Source organism: Talpa europaea, assembly GCF_964194135.1.
Source record: "Talpa europaea genome assembly, chromosome: 2".
NCBI lineage: Eukaryota > Metazoa > Chordata > Mammalia > Eulipotyphla > Talpidae > Talpa > Talpa europaea.
Genome location: NC_140068.1, coordinates 140,468,689 through 140,480,997, shown reverse-complemented (window position 1 = coordinate 140,480,997; position 12,309 = coordinate 140,468,689). Strand labels below are relative to the sequence as shown.

Sequence of the window (12,309 nt, the reverse complement as noted above, 5' to 3'; positions counted from 1 at the left end):
GTATTATACACAGAAAAAAAATCAAGAATATTAAATGACTAATATGTCTACACATACTACTCGCGTGTGTATGAAGTACTATCAACAAAACAATGATTTAGAAAATAATTTTTTTTGAAAAGAAAAGAAAATGGCTGCTAATTAAAATGAACCAATCAGAAACAAGCAACTACTCGCGGCGCGCACTTCCGGGATTTGGCAACTGATGACTAACAGGAATCACCCACAAGCCAATCAGAGGGACCCTGTTCCTGTATAAATAGAGGGTGCGAGCCAATTGCTGGAGCCCCTTCAGTTGGCAGGGAAGCTATGGCCCGCACGAAGCAGACGGCGCGCAAGTCCACCGGCGGCAAGGCGCCCCGCAAGCAGCTGGCCACCAAGGCGGCCCGCAAGAGCGCGCCGGCCACGGGCGGCGTGAAGAAGCCCCACCGCTACCGGCCGGGCACCGTGGCGCTGCGCGAGATCCGCCGCTACCAGAAGTCCACCGAGCTGCTGATCCGCAAGCTGCCGTTCCAGCGGCTGGTGCGCGAGATCGCGCAGGACTTCAAGACCGACCTGCGCTTCCAGAGCTCGGCCGTGATGGCGCTGCAGGAGGCGTGCGAGGCCTACCTGGTGGGGCTGTTCGAGGACACCAACCTGTGCGCCATCCACGCCAAGCGCGTCACCATCATGCCCAAGGACATCCAGCTGGCGCGCCGCATCCGCGGGGAGAGGGCATAAATACTGTCTTCGGCTGTATTATTGGCTAATCTTAAATCTTAAATCCAAAGGCTCTTTTCAGAGCCAACTACTTACTCTGTAAAGAGTCCTGTAATACTAAGATTTTTTTTTTTTTCCAAATTGAAAAAAATGGCGCGCAGTGACGGTTGACAGGCATTTCTGTACAAGTCCGGCTTCAGAACTGGGGACTGCCCCGCAGTTTCACTTGAACGCAGTTTCTGCGCTTCACGCGAATGAGGTAAATGAATGGGGCAGTTTCTTTCCTTAGTTGTGCTACTCTAGATTCCTTGCTCTATTGCTTTTGGCTTTTTCGTGATTGATATTCCTCCGTGTCGATGCCTTCCACTTCTGTCAATTCGCTGTTTTACTTTTATATACCCTTGACAGGCCCTACACGCGCCTTCTAAAGTTTTTCCCAAAGGCCCCCTTGATTTTTCAGCCACTAAGAGGCCAAAACCCTTACGCTGCACCCCGGTGTCATGACTCACTGTGTGGGAAATACAGCTCTTTGCTGGTAGCTGCCAGAAAATTAGGGGACACCCTTATACTTATGGGCCCAAAGATTAGATTATTACTTGAAGCACTAAGAAGATAATTTTTACCTGTGCCTCTACAGACTCATATGAATGGAAATTGTAGGAGTCACGTGTCTTTTGACTTAACCTCCATATGTGTATTTCACTTTTCCTAAATTCTCATTCTATAAAATCGTCGCATGAAATTATTTCTCAAAATATATGAAAACCCTTAGGAAATACGAGGCTTATCCGCAGAAATACTCTGTCCTCACATAGTTAAAAAGAGTTTCATGTCTATTCCATATTAAATAGGTCTCCCCATGGAACAAAAAGGTTCTTATTTCTGTTTGCTGAAGGAAAGAGAATTGCTTTAAAACCATACAGATTATTTGGAAAGAGGAAAGTGTTTTGTACGTGGAAGGAGGAATTTTAAGGTTTTTGTGAAGAATTTTAGGACTAAATACCAGCAAATTAGTTTCCTGATAGGCCTAACTGCAGAATTGAGACTTTACTATTAATTTTTTAATGCTGTTTTCCCTCAAGGATCACTAAGGAAGACGGATAACTGAGTAGTAAATTTAAAAGAGAGAACACTGTAAGTACAAACAGTTTTCTATAGGTAGGTCTTGGAGGTTTTATAGAAAAATTTTTGTTCTTGGAAGTATATCAGACACTAATGCTTAAGTGCTGAAAATTGAGTCTGGGTCCATGTACACAAAAGCTTAGCTACCCACATTGAAACTAACTGAATTCTTAGATATTTATACTGATGGATAAAGAAGGCATTCAATTTTAGAACGTGATTTCCCATTTCCTGTACCTTGAGGTTCAAGCACAATACAGTGTCAAATCTGTTTCTGTCTCAGATATGGAACAGGAAAACAAGCAAACAGCTGGCACCGAAAACATGTTATTAAACCCACCAGAATGTTTCTTTGCCTAAAATACACACTCAGGAAATATAATCAAATATTAACTTAAAAATGACTGAGCAGGAATTAATTTTCAGTATACTTCTAGCTAAAGAAAGATATTTGATTTTAATATAGTAAATCCGGAATATAGTTTTCCTAAGTACAAATAATCAACATTTATTGAGTTGCAATGTGCTAGAAGTTTCACACATATTCTTCCACAAGGACCCAAAATACAAGGTAAAATCAATAATTGCCTACCAACATCTATTATATAGTTAGTTCATTCATACTTTATAGATAAGGAAATTGAAAGTTCTAGATAATAAAGTATAAGGCCAAAACTTTATTCATTGGGCATTACTACTTTAAAAATCAGTGTAAACATCAACCCCTGAGGACTTTCCATATTTCATGGAGAGGCTGTCATAGGAAGGCTGACATGGACATGTTTATCTTATTTTGTATATGTTAAAAGGAATGAATGGGTTTTGGAATTTTATAAGGTCTTATATAAATGAAGTTTTAATTATAGTATAATTACAACTCATTGCACAGAAATATAATCAGTGGGAATCAATAAAAATGTAACATCAACAGAAGAATTTAGTCTCTCTGCCCACCATTCAAACAATGATTTTGATGGTTAAACCATACAACTTTTTCTTTATTTTAAAAGGCATATGTTGGGGCCTCCCCTGGTGGCTCAGCAGTTGAGCACTGGGCTGCGAGGCTGCCCACAGCCTCTGCAGCGCTGGTTCCTTCCCTGGCTGCCAGCAAGGGTCCCACAAAAAAAAAAAAAAAAGCATATGTTGAATAGCAATTACTACTATAAAATTTTTTCTTTATTTTAGAAAGCATATGTTGAATAGGAATTACTACCAGATTGTAATTCACATAAATTATTGAAAGAGGATCACAAATCTGACTTGTCACATCTTATATGTACACATATAATATATATGTCACATCTTATATGTGTGGGGCCATTAAGGTATATGTCCTTTTCAGGCTTACATGGCTGCCTGTCAGTACACACCTTGTTAAACAAGCAAATAGTCTCCAACCAGTGCTTTATCTAATGGGCATGATAGCTAAAAATCAATTCAGAAATTACATTTCATTCATTTTTCCACACTCCTTCACTGCATCTGCTCACAGGGAAATAAGGATATTTTACATCTGGAGACATTTTTTATTGCAAAAGTTTTATATGCATTTTTTTAAGATTTATTTATTCATTTATACAAGAACCAGGGTACAGGTCAGATGCGCGGGAGGGTGAGAGGATTCACCAGACAGAGTGGGGAACAGAACAGGCAGACTGACGAAATACACTGCTGAGGGGAGCAGCGGGCGAGACAGGAGGTCAGCCACCTCATGTTGAACCCTTGCAGGCAGACCAGGACTGAACCCACGCTGCAGAGTCTATGGTCAGCTTCACAGTGCCGCGCTCAACCACCTGCGCCACCAGGGGAGGCCCTGAAAGTGATGGACCTCATGCATAAGTCAAGTCATGGGAAGGAGAATCAAAACTGGCATATTTATTACCCTTGTCTTCCTACAGAGAAAAAAGAAAAAAAAAAAAATGAAGTAACTGAAATTGTTTACTATGGTAGAGCTGATCCCACTTGTTTGATAGGATCTTGCGAATCAGCTTCAATTAAAAACACACCTAGAATATCTCACTCAAGAGTAGTAAGATACTAGATATGATACTGTACTAGATTAGTGAAAAAAAACAATAAAAAGGACTAATTCTAGAGTTTAGTTTCAATTAATGGGTGAATACATGCATTATAAATTTTTGTTGATAATAAAAGCATCCAATTAAGAAATGACATTAAAACACATTATCAAAGAAACCAGCTTTTTAAATGAGGGAAATGTATTCATGGAGATGACACTTGAAATGGAAAGACTTCTCACACATAGAGAGAAGAGGAAATTGCAGGTTAACAATGCTGACCCCAGCCCAAGACAAAAAAATTTTTTAGCAACAAAGAAATTTGAGTTGTTAGTGCTATATATTGTGAGAGGAAAGTATTACTGTGTATAAAGACTACAAAGCTCTCACTTAAACTAAGGGACCTGGGAGACAGTGATCCTTTTCATGAAGCATATAACAGAATTTAGGGCTAGAGACTGGAGAAATGAGAATTAGGATACAGTTTGGTGAGCAATGGGATCATTTAAGGTATAAGAGAATAAGGAGAGACTGTGACAAGGAAGATGATGTCAGCAACCCAGAATTTTTTTCATCACCTAATTTACTAATAGGAATAATCAAGGTCTCCATAGTGACAGGAACTCAATCTGCTGCCTTCAGGAGTCAAGCAAACTAAGTAGAAGGGAGAAAGTAGTGACTTCTGGCTGGTCCTAAAATTTACTTTTGGTGGATCAGCGTAGCATAGGCCTCCTCCAGAATGTTCAGATAGACTTTTTCCAAGATACTCTGTGCAGGTTTTTCCATCACATGTCACCTTCTTTAGCATGTGGAGCTAAGGAAAATAGAGATCCTGTGGGCCACTGCAGACATATTACCCAATATCATTCTTTAAAGCAAAAGTAAGTTTGATGATATGTTATATGTTAGATGACCCTAAATCTGTTAGCGTAATATCCAGAATAACCCATGTCTGATGAACCCATATAAGCCACAAATATTGTAAAGGGAAAGCATTCAGAAGCAAGCATTTGGCACAGAAAGCCCCCTCATTATGTGACTCCTTCCTCACTCCTTGATATTCCAGGCCTCATTCCACATTCAGTTTGTCCCATTTACTCCACAATGTCCAAAGCTGAGAAGCAAGCACTCCTTTCTTCTGGTATCTCTCCATCTCTCTCTTCTGTGTGACTGTCCAAATGTTCTCTCATGTCTCCCCCATACAAAAAGCTTTGTAAACTTTAAGGAACTACAAAGCTGCAATTATTTTGAGCACTCTTAGTGAAGGTCACATTCCCACCTAATTCTCAACATTCTCCTCACTCTTCAGCAAAAGTTGAAATCTCTTCCCCATTATGTTTCCGTCTGGATGCAATCTCTTATTTTGAAAAATTATTTTGAATAACTATTGAATAGTTCACATTATAGATCCATTTATCCAGATTGCATCAACCAAGCTATTGTGGGATTGGTTTCTCAAAAAAGATCTGATAGGCTTTTTCCAGGATGTCCAGAGAAAGCCTTTTCTATTATGTGTCACCCTAGCATGTGGAACTAAGGTCAGCCAAGGCCCTTAGGGCCTCAGGAAAAACTTACTATTCATAAGAGAATGAAAATTATCCAGATTCAGGGATATCTCTACTAACAGCCTTGTTATCAGAAAAATCTATGTTAAGGTAAACATCTAGAGGCAAGATTTTGTCAAATGAAGTGTTCCCCACCCCCCTCCATGTCATGTGAGACCCCTCTCCCCTGCACATCCTGGGCCCCTGAGAAGAGACATAATCCCCAGTTTGTCCCATTTACTTTGGATTTCACTGCACGTAAATTCTCCATACATGTTATTAGACTTGGTCTTTTTCTCCTACTGATCTGATATTAATTTATTTGCTCAGTCTCAGAAGAACCAAAGGGGTGGTGGAATTTTTCCTGTGCCCACAACACTTCTCTTAGGTTTTTTGGCTCTCTCTAGAAAGAAGAAATTACAGAATACAGCTATGAATGGGGAACATTATAGATGATTTTAGAAGAGTTAGAAATAGTCATAGCCTACAACTTTTTTTTTTAAAGGAAACTTAAACTTTTAAATGTAATAAGCTATTAACCAAAGGGGGAGAAGTGCTGTAAACACAAAAGTAAAGAGAAGGCAAAGTTCACTCACGAGGGATTTGTGTCCACTGAAGATCTGCTCAGGGGCTAATGATTTGTTCTCTGCTGTGGACTCTGGATAGCCTGTAGGAACCTGTAAACAACCTTGTCAAAAAAAATGTTTTAAAATTTGTACAGCATACAGGAAAAGAAAATTAGTGCCATTAAAATATAGTCATCAGGCCTCCCTGGTGGTGCAAGGGGTTAAGAGGCAACCTATGAAGCTATCCACAGCCTCTACAGCACAAGTTCAATCCCCTGACCAGAGAGCTACCCACATGGCACAGCCGACCTCTCCTGACAGCCCGCTGCTCCCCTCAGCAGTGTATTTCAGTCAATCTGCCTGTTCTGTTCCTGGCTCTGTCTCTGGTGAATCCTCTCACCCCCCACACCTCTGGCCTGTACCCCAGTTATTGTAAATGTCTTTGAAAAAAAATTTAAAAAAATAAAATATAGTCATCAAAATAAAGAGAAAAAAATACAACCATCAAAGTATTTCTTTTAAATATAAATAATCTTTCATTAACAACATCCAATAACAAGGTTCAACTGCAGGAGAAATAATGTCAGTTTCAAGGACTCATCAATGGAAACTAGATTTCAAGAAATCAACAAAGTGGTATGAATATATCTCATTGTCATTGATGCAAATAGTCACAGGTAATGCAAAGACAAACTGCCTAGACAAATCACTGAAGGAAGTAAATGCTAATTTGCAGTTACTTTGTGAAAATAAAAATTAATTTCTCCCCATTCAAGTTTATAGCCCCATAATAATCTGAAAAACACAGATATGTCAGTACAAAAAAAAAAAAATCGCAGTTCTGGGGGCAATATGTTAATGGTTTAAAATCCAGGTAAAATCCTGGAGCCCATATTTTTTTGCCCAGCTCTCTGACCAACCATGCTGCCATTACCAACGATTTTTCTTCCGTTTTCACCCTCGCGGATCTTTCTCTACACATCACAGATTAGACAACCAGCCCTGGATTTCAGGACATTCAAAAAGTTGGGGGTAAGGAATCTAGGGAAGAGAATAAATTATAAACCACTAGATTTTTTTTTTAATTACTATCCGTTAGCGTCAGTATGGTAGCTAGGAAAATAGCGCTTTAGGCAGAATGAAAATAGTGAATAGCCCCCAAAAGAAGTCTCCACTGATATCATGGGAGGAAAAACCCAAGCTTTTAAGTTTCACAGTATACACAGGTTTAATGTCTCAGTCTAGCTGCTGCTATATTTTTTTTCTGCGGCCCATGCAAATACCTCCAGGGGTATTTCCTGATTGACTAACACTCACAGCCTCTGCAAAGCAACCGAAAGCAAAGTTTACAAAATATCCAGAAACTATAATAGCCTCCCCCTCTCCGATCGCCCTGCAATGGAAAATTGTACTCTCCCTTAACATGTCTGGGCGCCGGAAGTAGAGCAGTAAAACCCCTGCCAAGGCCAAGACGCGCTCGTCGCGGGCCGGGCTGCAGTTCCCCGTGGGCCGCGTGCACCGCCTGCTGCGCAAGGGCAACTACTCCGAGCGCGTGGGCGCCGGCGCGCCGGTGTACCTGGCCGCGGTGCTGGAGTACCTGACGGCCGAGATCCTGGAGCTGGCGGGCAACGCGGCGCGCGACAAGAAGACGCGCATCATCCCGCGCCACCTGCAGCTGGCCATCCGCAACGACGAGGAGCTCAACAAGCTGCTGGGCAAGCTGACGATCGCGCAGGGCGGCGTCCTGCCCAACATCCAGGCCGTGCTGCTGCCCGAGAAGGCCGAGAGCCACGAGAGTAAAGGGGGCAACTTGTGCATGGTCGCCCCACACAGGTTACCGCAGGCTCTTTGTAGAGCCAAAAAAATCCCGTAGAAGGGACTGTGGCCACGTGACCCGGCCCTACCCGCACTCCAAGTACCGAGCGCCCGCGCGCGAGGGCGCATCAACGCAGCCAATCACGCCGGAGGGCGGCAACTCTTGCGGCAATTTAAAAATCAATCTATGATATAACTGTTGCCGAATTGTCGACAAGGAAGTAAAATATGTGGTTACGCTCTTTTAACTGAAATTAGTGGGTGGCTCTGAAAAGAGCCTTTGAGATTTTCCAGGCAGGACGTCCCGCTGCAACTTTTTACTTCCTCTTGGGCGCCGCCTTCTTGGCCTTGGTAGCTTTAGGCTTGGCAGATTTCGGCTTTGCGGCCTTGGGCTTAGGGGCTTTGGCCTTGGAGGGGCTCTTAGCCGCTTTCTTCGGCTTGGCCGCTTTTACCTTCTTGGGGCTTTTGGCCACTTTCTTAGCACCAGCCGCGGCCGCCGGCTTCTTCGCCTTTTTCGGGGTCTTCTTGGCGCTCTTCTTCGGGGTGGCCGAGCCCGTCGCCTTCTTGGGCTTCTTGGCCGCGCCCGCAGCCTTCTTGGGCTTGGCCGCGCCGCCCGCCTTCTTGGCCTTGGGCTTGGCGTCCCCGGAGGCCGCCTTCTTGTTGAGCTTGAAGGAGCCCGAGGCGCCGGTGCCCTTGGTCTGCACCAGGGTGCCCTTGCTCACCAGGCTCTTGAGGCCGAGCTTGATGCGGCTGTTGTTCTTCTCCACGTCGTAGCCCGCGGCCGCCAGCGCCTTCTTGAGCGCGGCCAGGGACACGCCGCTGCGCTCCTTGGAGGCGGCGACAGCCTTGGTGATGAGCTCGGACACCGGGGGCCCGGACGCCTTACGCTTCCCCGCAGCTGCGCCTGCTTTCTTTGTCTTCTTCTTAACAGGTGTCTTCTCTGCAGGTGCGGGAGCTGCAGGAGCAACTGGAGCCGTCTCCGACATTTTTCTGCTTTGCCAGGAAAGACAAAAAGTAAGGTTAAACTGTCAGAACCGCATGTCCCGGGCGCCAGTGACTGGGGGTTTATATAGAGAGTAGCTGAGTGATGATTGGTTGCCTGCTCCGTGCGCCGCGCTGCTGAGAAGAGCTCCTCGTCTCTGCTGCGTGGCTGTGTTTCTTTCCCCTTAAAAAAGAAGAAAAATATAAGAAATCTGGGCACGAAATAATTAGGGACCTGGGGGAAACGGATCTGAGAGTCTTCACGCTTCATTCCTGCCTTATTTGCTATCCCTAGTGTCAAAACCGACACCCTGAGACTTTCCAAACTCCCCCAACTCCCTTTAAAACTTCGGTCAAATTGAGACAACTTTCAGATTTTCCTTAAAAATACTATTTCTCTTTGATTCCTATGCAAATATTTCTTGCAGGGCTTTATTCTGCACATTCTGATCTTTCAGATTTCATCTAAATTAACTCATGTTTAATCAAATATACGAGGAAAATCGGTTTTTTCGTGAGAGCAATAGCACAAACTCTCCTGCAAGTTGTTTGCACCAAGCACTAGGAATTGGCACTGGGGTAGAAAACTCTTCGCACAAGATGGATAACTATTTCAGAAAAAAATAGAATTTTTAAAAAGTATTTGAGTGACTACCGTGTAAGCTGGGTTTGATCCCAGAGTTTCGGTGATTGAAACATTTGAGGAAGGATGGGGGTAGGGGCTGAGTCGGCTCCATTCATTTGGTAAATAAACAACTCTAAACAGAGTCAGCAACCTTCTCTTAAAAAGCAGTATAATAGATTTTTGAGACCGAGAATGGGCATTAGAGATCACCTAATGCATCTACAAAGAAAAAAAATGTGAATCGTGAAGCAGTGGAATTACAATTCTACATTTTACCAGTTATAAGCTGAAGAACACTGCGAGATCACCTACTCATGCCCGATCTTTCTTAAACTTCTAAATAACTTAATAACAGACACCCTACCCCTAAGATTGTTTTCTCTAAATATTTAAATAAAATTTGGCATGTGTTTTCTATATTTAAAATGATAATTAAAATACACATGATTTGAATTTTTTCAATACACATTCTAAGTGGGAACACAGAGAATTATTAAAAAGAAAAAATTCTCATTTTAATCACTTTTTGAATTTTCATAATTCTCTCTGGATTTTTTATTAACAAAATATGAACTAATCTGTCACATCCTTAATGAACTGGTTGAACATGTTCACTTAAGGATGTTGAATAAACATTTCACAGCAAACATAACTGATTTCACTACTCCATACACCAGTTTGCAATATGAGAGCTAATGCAATTAGGTAAATATTGGATAATTCAGCGCTAAATTAATATTATCCACTAAAATTAAGCTCCATATATGTTCAAATAAATATTTTTGATTCTCTGCTTCTTATTATCAATGCCCCTATTTCCAACAATCTATGTATTTGACTTCTATTTAATAGCGATTTGAGAATTTTTTCACATAAATCCAAAAGAGGATAATCAACATTAAAATGTCATCAGGCTATACTTAGCCAATACCATAAAAATCATTTTGCCAGTCCTTAAAGTCATTTATTGACTAGCAATGACGAAACCAAGACTCTGAGACTTGAGGGCAGGTTATCCTACCAAGAACAAATACCATATATATAGAAGTAAGCTTTTAAATTTGGGTCTGCAACCTTCTAATTCTCCCTGGGGAGGCATTTTTGGAGTGTCTAGAGGAAGGTGCTGCATGTCACCCACAATAGCACCATTAGCAATAGCAATGACAGCAAAAATTATATAGGCCACAATTTTATCTAAACTAAAGATATTAAGTCAGACCTTCAAATGTCTACTATTTTGGTCCCTGCTGTAACCATATTATCATTTTTTGAATAATTGTTGAAAACATATCCCAAGTTACATATTTTCAATTTAAGATATGTGAAAAGTTCTTGCTACAGCATTATGTCATCATTTCATTCATGCAGTTCTCACCAGTCCTGTGGCTATTAGGGTTGCAAGTAAATGTAAACACTTAGGGGCTAAGGGCTATTTCCTTAATGGATGGCAGGGGACCTCTGTCTTTCCTGGACAGCAATTGCTGAATTTCTTTCTAAATTTATAGAAGGATGGGGTGCTACAGAGAGTTACTGTTATTGGCTGTGACCCAGGCTCTTATCTTCTCTAACAGCTGCACGAACAAGGTCTTGAATGCTGGGTGACCCAGTTACAGTTAGTTCAGTGATGGATATCTCACAACCGACTTCATGTTCTATCAATTGGAATGTTAACCTACTACGAACCATCATAAATGATTGAGATGGAAGTAATGATTACCAGGTCAATCCACAGGGGCTGCATTTAAGCGTTCCAAAATTCAGTGGATTTTCAGACATTTAAGAAAAGTAACCATGTCGAGTAAATACTAAAAAGGGCAAAAAAAAAAAAAAAAACCAAACCAATAAAGGCTATTTAGGATAAAGAAAGGCTATGTGTTCAGAAACTTACTAGACTCATAGAAATGTTCTGAATCTATACTGTCAAATAGAAAATCTGTACCCACATGTGGTTACTGAGTGATTAAATGTGATTACAGTGACAGAAGAAATTAATTTTAAATTTTATTTTCATTTTAATTTATTTAAATGAGATTGACAGTTTTATTATTGATTATGTAGGACAGCACAATCTTAAAAATGATTAATCACGTTTTTATTACATATGAGATGACCTCATCTGAAATCACTTGAAACTCACTTTTAAGGACAAATATATCTTCTTTTACATCCTGTGGAAGGAGTGACTACTCTCAAACTTCTGATTTACTTTCACACATCTCTCTCGCTCTTCCTGTAATATCTGGTACACATGGAAGTTGTCTAATTGCTAATATACTTCAAAAATACTCAATCCCCTCTTTCAGATATCTACCCTCTCTCTTCCTCAGTTAGCACTAGAAAAATTTTCAGAAGAGATTGTCCATCAGAGCACAGTGCTATAGAACTTACTGTACTGATAGAAATGTTCTGAATATGTGCTGTCAAACTGATAGAAATGTTCTGAACCTCTACCTACATGTGGTTACTGTGAGATTAAATGTGGCTGCAGTGACTGAAGAAAATGATTTTTAATTTTATTTCATTTTAATAACTTTCAATTAAGTGAAGGAATGGTTCTAATGTAGGACAGCACAGTTTTAAATTAACTCTTCTCAAACTTGAATGCACATTCCACCCACCTGGATATCTTGTTAAAAATAAATATTAAAAAAATGCAATTATCAACTTAGTGCATTTGGGGTTGGGCCTGAATATCTCTAAAGAGATCTCAGGGAGATACTAGTATTGCTTGGTGGGATATAGCTGCTCCACTCATCAAAATGAGGACAAAACTAAGAATATGTTGGGGCTGATGTCTCACTCTCATTTTCTCTTCCATCTACTAAATTCCAGTTCTTCAAAAGAACGACTTTCTAAACCTGGTATTTGTACACCATTCTGGGCATATAGTGGACACTAAATGGTTTAGTGAATGAATCATTTTTACTTGATGCCTTTTT

At 41.0% G+C, this 12,309-nt stretch overlaps 2 protein-coding genes and 1 pseudogene across 3 annotated transcripts; 2 read left to right on the top strand and 1 right to left on the bottom strand.

The window, feature by feature from the left end:
• Positions 1 to 309: 309 nt before the first annotated feature.
• Positions 310 to 720, top strand: LOC311167150 (histone H3.1; the record flags this gene model as incomplete). Its single annotated transcript, XM_084227982.1, has 1 exon — positions 310 to 720. One exon carries the CDS (start codon positions 310 to 312, stop codon positions 718 to 720), a length of 411 nt encoding a protein of 136 aa, XP_084084108.1.
• A 6,652-nt stretch (positions 721 to 7,372) lies between these two features.
• LOC311188381 (histone H2A type 2-C-like) lies at positions 7,373 to 7,822 on the top strand (annotated as a pseudogene). Its single transcript has one exon. The product of its transcript is annotated as a histone H2A type 2-C-like (transcript).
• A 259-nt stretch (positions 7,823 to 8,081) lies between these two features.
• Positions 8,082 to 8,750, bottom strand: LOC311167147 (histone H1.3-like; the record flags this gene model as incomplete). Its single annotated transcript, XM_084227979.1, has 1 exon — positions 8,082 to 8,750. One exon carries the CDS (start codon positions 8,748 to 8,750, stop codon positions 8,082 to 8,084), a length of 669 nt encoding a protein of 222 aa, XP_084084105.1.
• Between the last annotated feature and the right edge of the window lie 3,559 nt (positions 8,751 to 12,309).